The following is a 20,893-nucleotide window of genomic DNA, read 5'->3' on the forward strand; positions in this document are numbered from 1 at the left end:
TATCCATGCTGGCCATCCGAAAACAAAGGAGATCCAAATCTCAGATCATACTACGGGAAACGGTGGTGATTGACCGTTTAAAACATCTGGTAGGCTACAAAAGTTTTAGATCAAATTTATATTTATTTAATTTTCTTTTATTCAGGTTTACGTTACCTTGCCTAACAGGTTGGTTGGAAAATAAAAATTACGAAAACAATACATCTGGCTTTAGGAACTTTTTAACGGTGGAACATTAAATCACCACTGTTTCCTATTACATGCTAACCTGGGATTTTATTCTACTTCTTATTTTGGCTCATGCTCTAAAATGATCTCACAAAACGGATTGATGGAGTGGATATAAAAGACATACATCGAGGTGGGCCCTACCGTAAGCGCCGTACCGTATTGGGTGTGGCCGTGGCCGCAGTTAGTCCGCTCCCTCGTGGAGCACGGCAGCACTCGAGTTTTTTTTTTCAACGGTCTTGTCCCCACGAGAGATTCCTTTTCATTCGAGCGAAGACCGAGAGAGAGTGTTATGACATCAGTGTATATCTGGCTTCTCCGTGTAAATAGCTGGTGAGGGTTAAAGAGGCGAAAGAAAGCATGAGTGGAGACGGAAAGACTGTGTGCGTCACAGGTGCCTCTGGTTACATCGCTTCATGGCTAGTGAAGCTTCTTCTCCAGCGTGGTTACACCGTCAGAGCCACCGTCCGCAACCTTAGTAAGATCTCACTTCCTCTTCTCTCTTCTGTCTGATTGCCACCGTAGTTCGTTGATCCAGACTACCATCGATACATTATTTCCGAACAATTTTCTAATTGGATGGTTTAAATCCATCCGATCTATGAATGTTAGTTTGGATCGATGATTTATTTTTCCATAGCTGTTTATTTCCAGGCCACTTTGCCATGCGTTAGTATAGCTTCTTTTTTTGGGAACCACTCATCTATCACGGTTTCCTTCAGATCAACGGTTTAGATCCACAAACCATGGGCCTTAAATGTACATGCTGGCATTTGGCATTCCTGGACTTGCATGTACGGAATGCTTGATTTCCTTTTAATAATCAGAAGAACTCTATGGTGGTCCACTTGCCTTGAGATGGCCAGTTCCAGTGGATACGGTGTGTTGGATCGTGCGCCAAGAAGATCACATCCATCCAATCTTCTGCCCTTTATTAGGCCAAGATTAACATGAACTGCTGCTTTACTTCTTGCTTGAACCTTCTGCCACCAAGCAAAGGGTTAGGATTGACCCATTTGATGGGAAGCAGCTTCGGTGGATCCCTAACTGTGGGGCCCACCGTGATGTATATGCCTTACATCTATGCCGTCCTTCCCTTTTCACAGCTCATTTTACGGAGTGATTTCAAAAGGAAGTAGATCTAAGTCTCAGGTGGACCACACCAGAGAAACAGTGGTTATTGACCATTAAAAACTTCTCGGGGGCTATAAAAGTTTTGGATCAACAAGCTGATATTTGTGTGGTCCCTTCATCCAGGACTTTGTGACATTATCAACAGATTCGATGACAAATAAACATTTCGATGGCTATTAAGAAGTTTTTAATGGTGGATATTTAATCACCACTGTTTCCTCTGATGCGGTCCACCTGAGATTTGGATCTGCTTAGTTGTTAGGATCATGTGAGCTGTCAAAACGGATGGACGGCGTGGATGTAAGGCACATAGATCACGACAGGCCCCACAAGTGAGGGATCCATGGAAGCAGCGTCCTTGCCGAGGCTTTCAAACCATTATTTGTAGGTGTGAAAATCTACGATTGAGAAGAAAATGCGACAGCGGTCCGCCTGGAGGGAAGTGAAAGCTGGATCTCCCAGCCGGATGCAGATTGAGTCCTGCCCCCGCCTGTCTCCAGCTGGGAACGGTCAGGAGCTTTGAGTGGCCACCGTGATGTATGGGTCTTATCCACACCGTCCATCCATTTTTTCATATCATTTTAGGGTATAAGCCTAAAAATAAATCAAATCTAAGGCTCAGGTGGACTACACAATGGCGATTAAACTCTTACCGTTGAAAACTTCTTGGGGGCCACAGAATTTTTGGATGGAGCTGATATCTGTGTTTTCTCTTCATCTAAATCTACCTAAGTTTATGAATAGGTTGGATGGCAAATAAACATCACGGTGGGCCCTAGAAAAGTTTCAACGGTGACGATCATTATCACCGCCGCTTCCTGTGGTCTGGTCAACTTTAGACTTGGATCTACCTCATTTTTGGGCTTATACCCTAAAATGATAAGAAAATAGATGGACGGTGTGGATAAGACCCATACATCACGGTGGCCACTCAAAGCTCCTGCCCCTTCTCAGCCGGAGAAGGGGAGGGGGGAGGGAGGTAGGACTCAATCCGCGTCCGTTCTAAACACGCAGTCAATGGTACGATCTTTTTATTTTTTATTTTTCCTTTCAATATGAGTTTAAAAGGAGTTTTGCTAAAAATGGCCAAGACACGTGCGAGTCGTTCGCATGAGTCCACACGTGCCACATAACATACGTGGGAGGGGTGTAGGTGGGTGGGTCTCTCTACTCTCATCTGGGAATGAACAGATCAATGGTAGAATAGAAATGAGCGAGGTGGACGGTTGGTTGCAGATGATCCCAAGAAGACGGAACACCTACGGGCGCTGGATGGAGCAAGTGAAAGACTCCATCTGTTCAAAGCGGAATTGCTGGAAGATGGAGCATTTGATGGTGTGATCAACGGCTGTGATGGGGTTTTCCACACTGCCTCTCCCTTTATGCACACTGCTGATGATCCTCAGGTACGCATGATTTCCCCACCGTATATTAATTATACTTCCTTCTCTTAGGTTATTTATTTATTTATTTTTAAATAATTTGGAAACCTTATGACATGGATACAGGCAACGTACCACAACTTGAGGTACTGGGTTGCCTGCAACCATAAGCTCTGTGGGCCCCACCGTGATGTATGTATTATATCCACTCCATCCATCTGTTTCACCAGCTCATTTTAGAAACGATCCTAAATATGAGACAGATCTGAAGCTAAAGTAGACCACACCACAGGAAAAAAGTGGAGAGAAAGACTCCCATCATTAAAAACTTCTTGGGGCCAAGTTTTGGTTCAAGCTGATATTTGTGTTGTCCCTTCATCTAGGTTGGAACCTTGTGAACGGTTTGGATGACATATAAACATCACGGTGAGCCCTAAGAAGGTTTAATTGGTGGGTGTCTTCATCCCCACTCTTTCCTATGTTGTGGTCCATTTGAGCTTTGGATCCGCCTCATGTTTAGGTTCATGTCCTATAATGAGCTAGCGTAACAGATGGACAGAGTGGATATAATTCATGTCACAGTGGGTGCCATAGAGCTTAGGATTGCAGGAATCCCAGTGGCCCTTGGCTGCTGGCAATCCGTGCCCCTAGGCTGCTTGTGCATGATAAAAGCTAGTTATTGACAAGAATACTTTTTAATTTAAACTCTTTTGCCAGCAAGAAATTGCTGAAACTAGGCTAAGATGGTGGCAGTGATGTACTTTGAACACCCAAAAACTCGACTCAACTCGATTTTCAGCTGGGTCAAGTCGACTTGAAGACTCGACCCAACTCGACCCAATATTTAATGATTACAATTAAAAGTACTATGTAAACCAATAGGTGTCAAAAATAGTTAAAACCATAGATAAGTAATTTAAAATGGAAACATTGCCATGAAATTGTTGGTTGGCTCTGGTTATGAGTGCCAGTTCACGGGGGGAGTTGTTGGTTTGATTCCCACCCTCTGCACACACACACACACACACACACACACACACACACACACACACATATATATATATATATACACGACTCACCAAGCAACTCAGTTTGAGTCATCGCGAGTCATGTCAAGTCGGCTCGATGAGTCCTCCCAAGTTAGGATCAGGTCCAACCCAGAACCGCGCTTCCAAGAGACTCAACTCAAAATATCACCAAGTTGAGTCAATGAGTTTTAGAACCACTAGTAATGGTCCAGCCTCCCAAACATCCATGTAAATTTATCTCTCCATCCCGATAGCCTGTCATGGTTGGTGTTCTTAGGGTTTTAAGACTCATTATTGGTCCCCAACTGGGCCATGACTGGAGTCTCCCTTGAGCCTTTTGATTCTTCTATGAGGAAGGGAGGTTTTTCTTTCAAATTTAAAAATATTTTAACAAGACCCTTCATAAATGAGTCTTGAATCTAACATTTTTTTTTTTTCTTCAATCCAAGTAGATCCATTTAACCCATGTAAAAGAACAGAGGTGTGTTAATCAGAAGTCCACAACTCGCTGACTCGACTTGAAACTCAGCCGACAGTGAGTCGTGGTGTCATCGTTTGTAAAATGAAATAGTGGAGCAAGGGAATCGGACCCAAGATCTCTACCATAGGTAACTTGCACTTACCCAATGCACCATGCAATGATTTGCTACTAAACTAGCTATTTTTTAAAAATTTATAATTATTAAATATCAAGTTGAGTCTTCAAGTCAACCTGAACTGGCTAAACATTGAACTGAGTTGAGTTTTTGGGTTTTTGAACTATGGTTTAAATGGAGTGATTCTAATACTTGCTGTGCAGCCGGTATGATTGCAAAACGCACATTTTGCTTCTTGGTAACATGAATTCATGAGTTACCCTCTTAAAGACAAAAAAAAAAAAAAAAAAGAAAAAAAAAAAAAAAGAAAAGAAGAAGAAGAGAACTTGCTAAGTTTATGATCATCTTTCGTTATGATTGGAGTTTCTCAAGGCAATGACAGTAAAAATTCCTTAGAATAAGAACTTAACTAGTAGGACTTGTCCAATCTTCTCACAATAAATCTGTTTGATGCATATTTTCTCCTTCTTTTTTTCTTTTCTTTCTTTTCTTCTTTCTTTCTTTCTTTCTTTCTTTCTTTTTTTTTTTTTTTTTTTGGTTTGTTTGTTATAGTTAATCATTTTATCAAGGACTCATGTCTTTCCTCAAGGCTTCTAGCTCATGATGTAGTTAGAAAGTTTTGGAGGAAAAAGTTAATGCACTTGATAGAACTATTTGATCCTGGATTTTAACTGTGGCAGGAAATTGCCCATTGCACATCTCAGCTCTTGACTAGCTCATAGAAGTGTGGCGTAGTCTGGCTTTAACTGTGATGGCAAATGTCCCATTGATCATTGTGGCTCGCAAAAGTGTGAACTCCAGATCCTTCTAGAGTCCAGCTGTTTAAGCGGATAGCTTTGCCCAACAGAATACTCACTATAGATAATCTTAAGAAGAGAAGTTTTGCACTCCCCGACAGATGTTTTATCTGCAAATCTGAAGAGGAATCAAGGAGCACTCTTCCTCCCTTGTATGGTCATTTGCTTGGTGTGGAGTCTCTCTTTGGTTTCTCTTAGACTCTCAATGGTTCTATTTTGGATCTGTTTATGGATGGGGGAGGGTCCCTTCACCCATCTGAAATAGGATCTAGATGTTGATTCCATACTCTGTTTTGTGGGGAATTTAGCTTGAGAAAAACCTGAGAACTTTCAAAGACATGTCATAGTCAATAGAGAAGCTCAAGAGGAAGATTCAGTTTATACTAGAGGGTAGTTTTCTTTGCCCCCTTGAATTTAAAGGAATCTCTATCCACTCTCTCCTTTGGGATTTGGGTTCTCTCATTTCTAGAAATTCATAGGGTGGCCTGGAACCCCCCATGCATTGAGGGTCTCAGTTCTGTTTCTTTTCCACTGTGACAGAGGCTTGTTCCTGGCTGTTTATTTTAGTTATATATATATATATATTTATATAAAATCTGTGTTCTCTTGCCATAAAAAAAGGGAGAAAAGAAAAGGAAAAAGATCAAAGAAGGAAATCATGCTCTTTCAGTGAAAAATATGTCTTCATATACTTCAAGAAAGATTGGATGTTGGACCAAAAAAAAAAAAACATTAGTTTCCTAAGCAACAGAAAACCAACTTTCTTAAAGATACAAGGCACCATGTATAGGATTCTTCTTGGTATGGAGTCTATAGGCAGCTAGTCAATATTTTTCATCTAGAACTATGTATGAATTGTTCTTGGTATGGATTTATAGGCAGCTAGTCAAATTTTCATCTATCTCTGAGTCTACAACTAGGTCTATACCTTGCTGTTGTTCTTAATAGTCAGTGCATGCATGATGCAAGAAAGTGAGATGTGGATGCACCGTTCAAAGGTGTGAAGGTATCTTCTCTAATTGAATTCCAACCTAGTAATCTCAGGTGTGTCACAATGTGCTGGGCATGGTGTCAAAATGCTTGTTCGTTGACAAAACATCCGTAAATTTATATGGGGAGAAACTAGTGCACTAAAAGATTTTAAAACATGAAATTCTAGCAAGTTTGAGTGCACGGTTAATTATCAAGAAATAGCTTCAGGTGCTACTTGTCTAGTTTGTTTGAAGAGCTTAGAGATCTGCTCCCACTCTTTCAGATTCCAGCTCATGTTTCTGCTATGGAGCTGCATAAGTCTTTTCACTTTCTAACAATTAGAAATGGCTACTTCTTCTCTCCCACACCTGAATCTGATACTTGTACTGATGCTTTGTGCAACTAAGTCAATGGGAACATTGGAGGATCGATTTAAATGAAGTATGACAGTGGATTTGCAATGAGGTAATAAAAAGGCTATGCCTACTACCTTGAACATTATGTTTTCATGAACAAGAAAACTGTGACTACCACTTTGTAAGTTTGATGGTTACACAGTGCAAATGAATATCTGTTTGTGAACATCCTCACTGAAGCTCTTGGGAGGAAAAAGCCTTACTCGCACTATTGACATCTCTGCTCTGCTTAGAAGGGGAATGTTAAGATGTGTACATTGAATTTTTGTTGATGCATTTCTTCTTCTTTATTTCTAAGGTATTTCCATATTTTCATTGTTAATGAGCTATGCAAACTCATGTAGAGGATGAACTGCTTGCTTTCCCCTCGATCATTGTCAGTAAAAGTTTTCGTAGAAGTCCTACTATTGTCGGGTCTTATTATGCATTATGCCTACTACAAGAGATTCTGGTGCAGTGTCCTGTATTCTATTTTCTACTTCTCAATGGTATTCCCTTGTTGAATTAGGAATTTAGTAAATAGGAGATTAGACATATAAAAAGGACACATAATAGTTCTGGATTGATTCTTATACTTCTTCTCTTCCTTAGATATTTAATCTTTGTAGTTCCATCTTCCTCCTTATCTGCATTCAATAATTATTTAACTAAGGTTTGTTTTGCATATTCAAAACCACGACATATTATTGACTGGTCCTTTACTATTTATTGTCCTCAACATTTCAGGCTGACTTGATTGACCCTGCGGTGAAGGGAACTCTTAATGTACTCCGTTCATGTGCAAAATCTTCCTCCGTTAAAAGGGTGGTTGTCACTTCCTCAACGGCTGCAATCGCATACAACGATAAACCTCTAGCTCCTGATGTTGTAGTTGACGAAACTTGGTTTACTGATCCTGAGTTTTGTACGAAGGCACAGGTGCATCCGAAGGCTCATTCATTCAATGCATTTTATGTTTTATTTTTGTTGTTATGAGTGTATGATTTTTGTTATTGAACAGCTGTTGTTTAACGATAATATGGATTATATTAAAAAAGATGCATGCCAAGATATTACATTCGTAAAATTGTTAGAGAGAGGAAAAGAGATGGAGTATGTCTCCATCTTCGAGCCTGAGAGGGATCATGGAGTGGAAAGAAGATTGGAGAGAGGAAAAGAGATAGTGAGTGATTTCGAGAGAGGGACCGAAGACGAGAGAAGAACCTTTAAAAGTAGAGATTTTCATGCCGGGAGAAGATTTGGTCGTGGGTTTCAGGAGTCTTAGAGTGTGGCATAAGGACTCTTTCAATACGTGCGATGTTGAGAGGCGTGGAGGTGGATCAAGAGTAAGAAAGGGCTATGGTGCTCATAGCCATGTTTGTGGAAAGGATTATGCCTCTCTTGTGAGAGGAAGAGTGGAAGACTGCTCGCCAAAACCCACCCCTAGAAATCATTCTAGTATCCATCATTGTAAATTGCTTGGTAGATCCTTGACTAGAGGCTTTGCGAGGAGGGGAGGTTCCAACAGGGGAATCGATGGGCGCTACCCTTCTAGGAGGTATTCTCTAGGGGGTTCGAGAAGGAACCTTGTTGCAAGAAAGTCTAGATGGAGTTTTGGGGAGTAAGCTATGCGCATTTTATTTATTTATTACTATGCAAACACCCCCACACCCCCACACACCACAATGGGTACTTGAACCCATGACCATAGTTTCCATCATCCAGATGATCATCTTTGAGCTTAAGAGAGAGACCTCGGTCGCCATTTCAGTGGAGATCAAGGGGTTTTTTGGAAGTGCTCCTGCCGCTACAGTCGTTCAAAGGGCTCTAAAGAAAGACGGTTGGACTCTCGTCACTGTTCACGGTTACCAGGAAACATGCTCCAACTTCCAAATTTGCTGGCTTCCTTACTTTTTTCATTTTAACTTCTCGGAGGACTGGGTTGAGTATATGCATTCTCGGATTTTTCAAAAGTGGGGATGATAAAAGGAATTGTTATCCCTAGAAAGAAATTCTCATATGAAATTAGGGGCTTTGGCTTCCTTTGGATGGAATCTATGGAGGTTGTCTCCTTAGCTATCTCCCTCTTGCATTACTTGGGTTGTAACGGCCGCTGGATTTTAGTTTAAATGACCCGTTGCAGCCTAGTGGCAGAGTCGTTGGTAGTTGTTCCGGTTACAAAGGTCAATGGTCTTATCTGTACCACCCTTTAGGTCGCGGTGAATTGCCCCTCTAAGCTAGGTGGGAGCTAGTCATTCCTTCAAAGAAGCGATGGAAGGGGGTCCATCTATTAGCCATTCTGCTAGTTCGACCATTCCTGCCATTCCCTCTAGCTTTTCTCCCAACCGAAATCCTCTTCGAAATTAGAAACTTGACACTGCAGCATGTTTGAAAATCATGGACTGCTCTCTGGTCACAAGAGTCAACTGCTTCCCATACCCATAGTCTGGCGATCCGATGTCAGAAAGGGCTTCCTTAACTGACGTTATGGCCTGGTTGGAAGCTAGCTACAAACTTAATGAGGGGAACTACAACCTTAAGCCATTGGGTGAGTCAGAGCTTCTTCTCAACCTCAAGTTGGAGGTTAATTTGGACTCATTCTCATGGTGGGAGCCTTTTATTGAGATGGCCCAGTGCAATGCCTCACAAATTTTAGGGTATAATTTTTTTTTTTCGAGATATGTAGTGGGACTGATCATTTGATGAACAATCGGAGCAATTTTTCCTAAATCTGGGACGATCTGACCGTTGGATCTTCGATCCGAGCCATCTGTCCTAAATATGGGACGATCCGACCATTGGGTATTTGATCCAGACCATCTGTCCTAAATCTGGGATGATCTGACCATTGAATCTTTGATCTAGGCCAGCCGTCCTAAATCTAGGATGATCTGACCATTGGATCTTACATCAGTACTTGGATCTCTAATCTGGGCCGTCGGATCATCAAATGGACCGTTAAATCGTAATTCAACTGCAGATCTTCTAGATCATAGAATTCCACTCCAAAAAAATATAAGCCCACAGTCACTTCTAGAAACAGCAAGTGCAACTTGTGCCACCATCTCATATATAGAAAAACAATTGCCTAGCATAATGCAATTCCATACCATTCTCCTCCAACACAAATAGTCCCATTCAGTAGATGGTGAAGAGCTACATGACAAACTTCCACAAGCATTTGTATCGCTAAAAAGAAAAAAGAATCGTAGCAACATTACAAATCACTTAATCTCAGCTATTAATTCATCAGACCCGGATTGCAAGGACCTTGAATTATGATGCATTATAGCATTCACATGCACTAAAAAAGAAAGCCATACATAAGCATTTCTATCACCGAAAAAGAACCATAAGCATAGGAAAAGTGGTAGAAATAAAACCAGTAATAATTTCATCAAATCCCAGATTCCAAGATCTTGAATCGAGATGCATTTTGAAGGATCGACTGATCCAGTCACATCACATAACACACTTGCATGTCCTCCAAAGAACCCTGATTTGATTAGTGCAAGTTCCACAAACAACATACCTGGAGGTCACAGAGTAATATAGAAGTGGGTGGTATCACAACCCAGTGAAACATGATTTCATAGAGGCAGGGTCGGAGAATCTTGAATTGACAACACACTCAATGCCTCTGATATGTCCCACAGAATATTGCAGGTGAAAGGGAGAGAAATTAAAACTCTAATCTATGAGAGTGCATCTGAAAATACCAACATTCGCACTACCCTTTCTGGAGAAAGTGTAATTCGTAGAACCCTCCGCACTCCAAAACCTCCGCAACTGCTCTAATTCATAGAACCCTGAAACAGATTAGGGAGAGCGTCAAAGACGGTATTGTTGATGGTGGTTGGTGTGTTCCAATCACCGCCTATAAACCTTGATCAAAAACCCTCGCAAGGCTGAAAGAAACGATTCCTGCCATTTTCAGCGGACACATCTCTCTCCGAAACCAGGGCCAGAGAATCAATTTATAGCGGCCACCATCAATCTGCAGCCCATAAAACGATGCAGATGGAGGCGGATCATCTCTCGCGTTCCATGGACCTGCAAATTTTGGGGATATGGTGGATTAGGGAATGACAGCCGAACCCCTCATCGTGAGAGATTCTAGATCCTGGGATTAGAGAAGAAAATCCCTCCAAATCCCTTGACGCAGGCGTGTATTCTGTGAGGGATACTCCAAATCCCTCTTTGGTCGTAGGAAAACCCTTGTGGGATGTGAAGGGGATGCCGCACGGGACACAAGGTGAAGACTCTTCAATCCTTCATTAGTTCCAAACACCAAACCCGCATTAATTTCCCAGCTAATTCCCCTCAATACATTTTAATACGCTTTACTTCTGTGCGCCAAACAGACCCCAAGTGTACTGCCATTTGAAGAAAAAAAACCCATTAGTGCAAGTACTTCCTAATCTATTATAAATTAGTCTTTAGACAAAAGAGAACTGCTTCTTTTCTTCACACTTTATCATTTTATTCAACTCTTTATACACTTTTCGATCCCAAAATGTTGCTGAGATAACAATGGAAGGTCTCATTCTTATCTCAAATGCAATTTAACAATATTGCATCTTACTACCTTTTTCTTGTTTTTTTTTTTTTCTTCCTTGAACAATGAATAGTTTTATTAATGAGAAACTCAAAATACAGCATACTCGCAAAGATACAAGGGCCACAACATCAGCCTTCAAGCAAACCTTTGTCTTCCATACTACATTCCTTAAATATGGAGACACCTGATGACCAGAAAATAGTTCTCCCTTTTAGACGTTCATGCCACATCAGTGAAGTAGGACTATGGTTTCTCTTTTATATTGATTGTCCTTGTATCCTTCGTAGGATATGTTTTGTATCACCAAAAGCTACAAACAGCAATTGTTCCTAAAGATGGTTTGTCTGTGCTAACCTTAGTCTTTTTGGCAGCTTATTAACTCCTGTATTTTGAAATCATATTTCTTGTTTTTTCCAGGCTTGGTATGTACTTTCAAAGACATTGGCTGAGGAGGCTGCTTGGAAGTTTGCAAAGGAGAATGCAATTGAGATGGTTGTAGTAAATCCAGGAATGGTGATTGGTCCTCTTTTGCAGCCAACTCTTAATACAAGTGCTGCTGGCATTCTGGCCTTAATAAATGGTCAGCTTTTGTTCTTCTATTGTCTTCAGTCTACCCTCCAAATAATGATTGATGTCCTATGTGGGGAAAGATCCCTATGCGAGCATGATCCAAGAAAACAAGTAAATTGGAAAGAGAAAATGCAGCTTTCTTAAAATTTTGCTTTGACTAGTGGATGAGAAATATTTTTAGTGGAAATGATATCTTGTACCTCTCTTTTTGGAATGTGGCTGCTTTCTTTCTACTTTTGGTAATAGAGTAGCATTGTAGTGTTCTAATACCTTCCAAAAGTAGAAAGAAAGGGTGTGTATATCACACGTAGGCTCTTTAAACCATTTCTGTCTCAATTTTGAAGCATTTCTTATTGCTAACCAATTACCATACTGGAAAGGGTACGTGTATGGGTATTTGTGGAGAGTAAGAGCCATCTAGATTAGGCTGTCAGAGAAAAAAGTTGTCTCAACTTCTGCAGTTTCTCTAGAAGAAGATTGCCAAAATGTGTACTTTAAATTTCTTTTATTATGTATTTACTTAATATTACAACTCATTGCTGGTTGATTTTTAAAATCAGAGTATGCTCTTTTTCTAAATGAAATGATTAAGAAGAGTATGATTGTTTTATTAAGCTACTGCATGACTTATCAAGGTCGGAAGGTTAATAGGAGTGAGATTGGTTTATTCTTTGTTGTGTGAATATCAATTGACTGAAAGATATTTTTACTAGAGATGCTCCAATGCTCTCCAAGCATGATAAGTTATAGAGCTCCTAGTTGCATTGGTTCACTTGGACAGTCCAATTGATTGAACCAAACTGCCCATAGAGTTATGAACACATTTCACAGCTACCATGCAAAATCACACCAGTTGGATGATCCAATCCATCTGTGATATGGCTTTATTTTCTATACCCATCCTTTCTCCAACCCATGGATGGGGTGGTTATGACTGCCTAACAACGGTGATTCTTTAGAATTGTAAGCAGTCCATGATGGCCCCTGAAAAATAGATGGATAAAATGGTTGTTTGGACCTATTTTTGTGTGAATAATCCTGACCCTCCATACTTGGGTCCATTGATGAAATGGTTAATATTTGTCAGATTAGTGTGATGTTTTCAATGTAGTCCATGAAATGTGAATCGAACCTAATGAACAATCTAGATAAACGGATTAGACTGTGTAAGCATCTGAATGCAACTAGGAGCACTATAACTTATAGTGCTTCGAGAGCACTGGAGCATTTCTCTTTTTACTGATTGCACTACAGGGAATAGAAGCAGAATTTCAATGACTAAAAATAATAGTTGTCTTTTATTCTTTGGAATATGATTTCTGTGGCTAATATCTGCCGGATGCAACATAGGACTTTTGCATATTAAAGATGTTATGCTGTTGATATCTCTAGTTTAGTCTTTAGAGAATGGGGATAACTCATTGATTTCTTCTCCCTATTGTCAGCGAATTCCCTAGCATGGCGCTTCCTCTTGTTTCCAGATTGGAACATGGTTGTGTTCTGCTTAGTTGCTACTGCTTCACATTCAGGACCAACTGTTTCTAATAGTCTCGCATTTGACACATAGCCTTCTGTTTGAAGGTCCTAGCTGGGATTCAGTTCTTTTGGATTTCTTATTGTGTTGATATAAAATATTCAACAATCTTGGACATGACTCAATGTGTGAAAGATTTTTTTTTTTTTTTTTAGGTCTATAACTGTTTTTTGGGGCACTGATTTTATGTGCAAGTAATTATTTTGAAGTTTACTATTAGCCATTATTTTTGGACTTCTTGCATATAAATAATTACAATCATATGATGTATAATGTTCAGTGCATGCAGCTTCTAGGAGCCAATATCAGTGTCCAGGATCTGTTGGAAGCTTGTATAACTTCAAGAAAGTTCCGTTGTTTTTGAAACCAACTCATGCACCAAAAAATGTTTCCACAACTTTGTAGTTCCCATCTATTAGTTAGAAAAGGGGAAATGGTCTTGTGTGAGATGATGGTCTCGTGCGAGCCAGTGTATTGAATAAGTGAGCTATTGTATGATCTTCAAAATGAGGATACGTGCTTTATACTAGTTTTCAGTTTGTAGAATTGTGGTCCATTGTTCGATGATTTAGACTTTCATTCCATTCCGTGTAATCTTTGACGAACCATGCCCCAAGTAACAGTTGGATCAGAAGAGCAAAGTGACTAATCATAGGCCTTTCTTCAGTGGAATGTGAACCTTTTTCTATATATTGAGTGGATTTTTGAGGCAGGGTCCATCCTCTATGGGATCTAAGAGGCCAACAGTTTGGATCACTGAACCATGGCTCTACTTTCCCAAATTGAAACCCACTATTGTCTAAAGGTACCAATTATGGGCATTAGTCTCTTCACTTCCAGTCATTTCTGAAGGGTCATGGTCTTTGGGGGCTGATAGATGGGTCTATTCAGACCCCAAAATTGGCAGATGTTGAGAAACAGACTGATTTGGAGATAAAGAATGATTGAATAACAGCTTGGATTTTGTATTCAGTTGAGAATTATCTTGTTGTTGGGCTGATTCCACATTGCATGGTTACTGCTATGTGAGATCATTTATGGGTGATATACCGACATAGCACTGAAGCCTGTGTTTATCATTTAGAGCATGATTTGGTACATCTTTCCCAATGTGATAAAAGTATTCAGGCATTCTACAATGATGTTGTGGCCATCTTTCAACTCCGACTCCACTTTATGTGGATAACATTAGTGCAATTCAGATTGCTTCCAACCTTGCCTTTCATGAGAGGACGAAGCACATAGAAGTTCATTGCCACTTTATTTGAGAGAAGTATCAATCAGGCATCATTTCTCTTCCTCATGTGACGTCCCAGGATCAAATTGCTGACATTCTTACCAAGACACCATCTTTTGCATGACATTCCTGGTTGGCAAACTGCTGCTAGTTGATAACCTGTATCAATTTAAGGAGGGATGTTAGACATATATGATTGCCCATGTCACACGTGCCACACGCGACTGTTGGGCCATATGGTTGGATGGCCGTGGTGGAGGGGTCTACCCTCTCACTTATTTATATTATGTTTATATTATTGCTTGTAATATACTTTTCTTTTATCCGTTAGCCTATGTTGGGTGGCTATGTCTACAGAGGCATATTCTTGTACATTGTTCTATTCCTAGGGTTGATATATATATATATATATATTGTTATTTATTATTTATCAATGTCTAGCCATTGATAAATAACAAAATACAAGTTTGATCCACTTGATAAGGGATGTGGTTGATTTTTGCACAAGGTGATCCTCATGATGGGATCAATCTATTGGACTGGTTGGATGTTGCTGCACATGAAATGTTAGAAGTTATCTACTGGGTGGATGGTCCAATTGGTTGGTCCTGACCTGAGGCCGTGTGTGTGTGTGTGTGTGTGTGTGTGTGTGTGGACACACATGTATACATATATACAGAGGGAGAGGATATGAGAGGCTCTAGGTGACTTATAAGCTTAATTTTTGTGAATGGGATCTTCAAACTTCATCCTTTATCCTTCTTCCATTCTAAGCAAAGTATATTTTTATCTGTTCCATGGTTTGACTCACGTGCAAGTGTCTTTACAGAGCTTCAATTCATACTTTCGAATTTTGCTGATATTAACCAGAATATCCGTGAATATATCAGGTTTATCATGGCGCGAAAGGTTCCAACAAAAATACTGTGCTATATGGACATGCGTCTAGTTATAAATTTCACAAGTTTCAACCAAAACCTACGTAATTCAAAAGAAATTTTTTTGGCCAATTCTTTTTTATCCAATGTCTTTGTAGTTGTGTTTTAACAACTCCAGTTGAGTTGATTTGCATCGAAACATGGACCTAGTGGAGAAATTGCGATCGCCAAGGGATTGTGGGCCTGAACCCCAACGTGAGAAAAGTCTGATGTCTAATACATTTTTTTGTCAATAGATAACAATGGAAGAAGTTGAAATTAGCAATGAAATATCTGATTCACCCTGACTCGGGTGATTCAAGCCAATTTAGGCTGACTAAGGTGAGTCACCACTTGAGTAGGAGTAGACTGAGAGGAAAAACACCTATGTGAAACTAATAGTGGTATAACTAGCTGATAATATGTGTCCAATTTGGAAAATAAAATTGCAAGTATTGATGAAGACAAGTGGTGAGAAAGGTATCTACATATTGATTTGTAAACAATAATTAATAGGGCAAGAAAACTACCTGCATGAAAGGATACCATGGTTCTATATTTTACAGCATAATATGATTATTTGTATGATTGTATCTTAGTTGTACAAAGCAGGAGTGCAACAGGATGTAGGCATAAGTGCTGCAGTCAAGGATCACTTTGAAACTAAGGACTTGGAGCTAAAGCCAATTGCAAAGATAAGAAAAGGAGAAGGCATGACATTTGAGGGCTGATATGGTTGGCTTTTCAACAAGTTTGATGAGAAAAACAAAAAGGAAAAAAGGAAAAGAAGAGAAGCCGCTGTTGTCTTCCATAAGGTCTAAAAGGAAGGGTCACTGGTGTCTTCTGTCTTTAGGAGCTCTACTGGCTTGTTGGGGCAGATGTTTTTTTTTTCCTCATGGAAACTGTGTGCTGGGCTGGAAAACATGTGCACTCGATTTCAGTGCAAGAGGATGATCTGGAATAAACATACTCGCGATGTTGCTTTAGATTAGTATACAAATGTCACACCTTAAAGGCTAATTTAGTGCATGTGGGCACACACATATCCATGTGTTTGCGTGCAGTGCTACACCTTTTTATATACACTTAAGTTTAATCATCTTAACCATGTTCATGTTCCAATGGTTTATTCAACTTAACTTTTTCCAATGGGATCAACTGCGATGTTTCTTGCATCTTTCGCCCTCGTAATATTTGTTATGCATGTGACCGTTATACTTCTTCATCTAGTTTTAGATATCAATAACAAGACTCTCTTTCTTTAAAACATCTTTTTATTAGTACTAGACTATTTCTTCCTTGAGGCTTTACACGTGAGCAATGTTTTAAATATCGTTATCTCGTAATGTATTGCATCCTTGGGATACGGATATATATCAGTTATCGCATGGGATATATTGGTTGTATCGCGTAATGTATTGCTGTTGTTGGGAAACATGGGATCATTGGGAAATTGGTCATATTTTTCAATGAAACTTTAGGGATTGTTGAAAAAGGCATCAATATACACTTAAAAATCAAAACATTACAAAAAAAAAAAAAAAAAAACACATAATAAGGGTTTCCTTTGTATGGGGTCCTAATATATGCGCTTTCCAACTGAAGTGATGCAAGTATATTCAAAGTCTATTCATATAATTTATAAAAGTAAGAAGACATGTATGGAAACACAAGCAATACATTCAAAAGAAAAAGAAGAATCACTAGATAAGGTTACATACATGTTTAATTTTTTGTTTGGATACAAAGATTGCAACTGATTTGCGAGAAATTGAGAAATTTTGATTTTTCTCAATTTTCCGCAACTTGACCCATCTCCCCTAAATCTCGAAATCATAGTTCCAAATCCATGATTTTTCATGGAAAAAATGAAGAATCATAGATTTGTAACCATTTAACATTGGTTTAACGTGATTTACAATAAAAACATGGATTGAAAATCGAAAATGCTCACTAGATTGAAGAGGTGAGATATATCGGCACTACTTGTATGTTTTGTATCACACAGGTGGGATACAAGATATATCGTGGGATATTTCGGCTGATATCGTCAATATTTAAAACATTGCATGTGAGAAGTGGCATGAATCCTATACTAGCCATCAATTGCCAAATAACATCAAGTGCCAATGCTTGATATAGTCTGAATTTAGTATCATCTTGCATAAAATGTCCCTTTTTTTAATATATCAAGATTGTGTTTGGCTGTACCAAATATTGTGAAATTTCATGATTAATCACTCTAATTTGGTGGAAAATATCATGAAATTGCATGATATTTGGTGCAACCAAACACAGCCTAAAGGAATACACACACAATATATATTGTCCTGGTTTTTATATATATATATATAATCAGGACAATATATATTCCACATGCCTTGTTTTTTGAGATATGTTTTTCTTGTGACATAGTGGTCCATGTTTTAATCTTATGCAGGATCATCTACATTTCCCAATTTATGTTTTCCATGGGTGGATATCAAGGATGTTGGCAAGGCACATATTCTGGCTTTTGAGGTTGCTTCAGCAAGAGGAAGATATTGTTTAGTTGAGAGAGTTGCTCACTATTCAGAGGTGGTCAAGATTTTACAGGAGCTTTTCCCTACAATCCAACTTCCTGATAAGTAAGCTTCTCTTTTCAATGGCTATCCAATTCCCTATAGTGGCAATAATCTATATGAGACATCTAGTTCTTTATCCTTTCACAAATTTATACATTAAACCAAACTCCTTTTGTATCCTAACAAAAACTTGCTCCTGTGATCCAACTTAAAGCATTATAATTTATTGCATTCTTGGCTGCATCAAGAAACTTGGACAGTCCAATTGATTGATCCTGAATGCACATTAGGTCTGGAACACATTTCATGGGCGACCATGCAAAACTAACACTAGGTGGATAATCTGAACCATTGTAATTTGGCCTTTTCTCTTATATCCATCCATTTTCCAGGCCAGGATGGATGGTTAGGATTTCCTAAGCGAGAGGTCAGACCAATCCCATTCATCCTCGTCCGATCCGAATGGATCTTTTTTTATCCGAATGGAACTTGTTGAATGAATTGATCCATTTATGTATGTCCGTACCTCTTAGTGAATTTATTTCTACTTAAGACCCGCCTACTTCCTTTTGTCTACTCTTGAGATATGGTGGAAGACATTTATTATGTTGGAGAGTGAAAAACACCAATGAAGCAGGCAGCCAAGATATTATTTTGAGAGCTATAGGGGCCTGAGGCAAGGAGAACCTCTATCCCCCTATTTGTTCATTATAGCGGTGGAGGGGAGATATCTGGAGAAGAAGTGTTTGGAAGGGAAATGGATTTTCCCTGTTCATTGAGTGAGAGCCCCATATCCATCTCCAGTTTGTAGACATTTATTTTTGTGAGAGCAAACCAGAAAAAAGAAAAAAAGAAAAAAAGAAAAAAAAAAAAAACATTCGTTGATTCTTTAGAACAATAATCGATCCATGATGTAACCTAACAAATAGATGGGTCAAATCATCGATTGAACTTATTTTTATACAATTTCGACATTGCACTTTATAGGCTATGTAGGGGTGTACATCGGGCCGAACCGAGTCGAACTGGGCTCAATGCGGCCCGGCCTGCTCACCAGCCAAAGCAGCCCGAACCTGGCCGGGCCCGATCACCGGGCCAACATGTCCAGCCCGAACCCGGCCCGGTCAGCAATCGGGCGAGTTTGGGCCGAGTTCGGGCTAGTTTCGGACCCACGATTTGGAGGGCCTTGATTTTTTGACTCTGCTCCATCTACTCCATGGGAAGAGCTTTGGCAGGTAACTTGAATGGCCTTGATTTTTGGGAAGGGCTTTTGTCATAGATTTTTGGGACTTTGCTCCATCTACAAAGGGACCCACGATTTGGACGGCCTGGATTGCTGTAAATGGTTAGGGTAACTAGGTAAGAATTTAGAATATATATATATATATATATATAGGCCGAGTCGGGCCAGGCCGAGTCGGGTTTCGGGCCGAGTTGGGCTGAACTGGAACCTCTCCGAACTCGGCCCGAACTTAGTTTCGGGCCGAAGAAAATTGCCCGTCCCGACCTGAACTCAGTTCCAGGTTGGGCCGGGTCGAGCTTTTTCGGGCCGAGTCGAGCGAGCTAATCGGGCTAGCCCGGTTTGTGTACAGCCCTAAGGCTATGCACCGATCAGTGTGATTTTTGAATGGTAGTTGATGGAACTGTTTGTTGGACCTAAATATAAAGTCCTGACACATCTGTTGGACTATCCAAGTTTGGCTGCAACTATAAGCACTACAACTTAACAGTGCTTAAACAGCACCACTACGTTTCTCTTTCATCTAATTGTAAATAATATCAAAATATTTTTCACACTGAAAATCTTCCATCTGAATTCACATTGACCTATTAATGAATATGTATACAGAAATGGATACATATAATAAGTTTACATAGATATACATGAAACGAGGAGTGAAAACAAGGAATTGGTTGAGATTGCTTACCATGAAGTTTCCCAAAATGACCACTTTCGATACCTTGGGTCAATAGTTCCTGAGAGTGGAGAGATTGAGAAGGATGTTGCCTGTATCATTCAAGCTGGGTGAAAGAAATTGAGATGTGCCTTTGAAGTTGTACGCAATTGTCGTGTACCACTCAAACTGAAAGGGAAAATTATAGGATGGCTCAACATGTCACTAGATGAGCAGTGCTCAACTCCGTGGTCAGATGATCATCCAAGGTGTGGTCCACCAGATGGATGGTTCAAATCAAACCATCCATGCATATCCATGTAGGGCCATCCTGCAATTTATGTTTTGCTAAAGGTCGGGTAACAATTCTGTTTGCTGCAAAAATTCTTATCTTCTATAACTCTTGTATTTTTGTTGGATTTTCTGGTTGCAAAGTTCTATCAAATTCCTTATATAATCTAACTTAGGTGCATGAATTCCTTTGGCGGCAGGTGCGTGGGGGATGATAACCCCTTCTCGTGCAAGTACCAGGTATCTAAGGAGAGAGCCAAAAGCTTAGGCATTGACTTCATTCCTATGGAGGTGAGCCTCAAGGAGACAGTTGAGAGCTTGAAGGAGAAAAATTTTGTCAGTTTCTGAGGTCTTGTTTGTATTTTAAGTTACTCTACATAAGCTACTTACACCTCGGGTTACTTATCTCGGTTCCTACTTATTTAGCAGATTAGTATATTTGGTAAACAACAGGATTTTTAGCCAAAAAATAAAAATGTATGTTTAGCTTCCTACGTCACATCAAGTACTTATTTGCTTTTGTCCACCCTTCATATCTACCGTCCGTCATACAGGGTCCAAATTTGAAGTTGGTCATCAATTATGTGGGGCCTACCTTGGATGTGGGTCATTCATCATTAGGGGCTGACCTTCGATGTGAATTGTCGTCACGTGCGGCTCACCTCAATAATGTGGGGCCCGCTATCACTGTTATTGTCCATCAGGTGGTGCCCACCTTCAATCTCCATTGCTCATCATGTGGAGCATACCTTTAATGTCGACCCTCCATCGTGTGGGCCTGACCTTCAATGT

The 20,893-nt window shown here is 39.8% G+C and overlaps 1 protein-coding gene across 1 annotated transcript; it reads left to right on the forward strand.

Annotated features, from left to right (window-relative positions):
* Nucleotides 1-486: 486 nt before the first annotated feature.
* LOC131230654 (phenylacetaldehyde reductase-like) lies at nt 487-20,627 on the forward strand. Its single transcript, XM_058226551.1, has 6 exons — nt 487-706; nt 2,599-2,768; nt 7,280-7,471; nt 11,511-11,673; nt 17,792-17,978; nt 20,302-20,627. The coding sequence occupies exons 1-6, from the start codon at nt 589-591 to the stop codon at nt 20,447-20,449; spliced, it is 978 nt and encodes a 325-aa protein (XP_058082534.1). The 5' UTR covers nt 487-588; the 3' UTR covers nt 20,450-20,627.
* The last annotated feature ends 266 nt before the right edge of the window (nt 20,628-20,893 follow it).

This window comes from Magnolia sinica, chromosome 17, assembly GCF_029962835.1.
Source record: "Magnolia sinica isolate HGM2019 chromosome 17, MsV1, whole genome shotgun sequence".
NCBI lineage: Eukaryota > Viridiplantae > Streptophyta > Magnoliopsida > Magnoliales > Magnoliaceae > Magnolia > Magnolia sinica.

Coding starts and splice junctions, on each gene's coding strand:
- LOC131230654 (XM_058226551.1), top strand. CDS start 589: ATGAGTGGAGACGGAAAGACTGTGTGCGTCACAGGTGCCTCTGGTTAC. Junction 7,472..11,510: donor AGTTTTGTACGAAGGCACAG/GTGCATCCGAAG, acceptor TGTTTTTTCCAG/GCTTGGTATGTACTTTCAAA. Junction 17,979..20,301: donor ACAATCCAACTTCCTGATAA/GTAAGCTTCTCT, acceptor CTTTGGCGGCAG/GTGCGTGGGGGATGATAACC.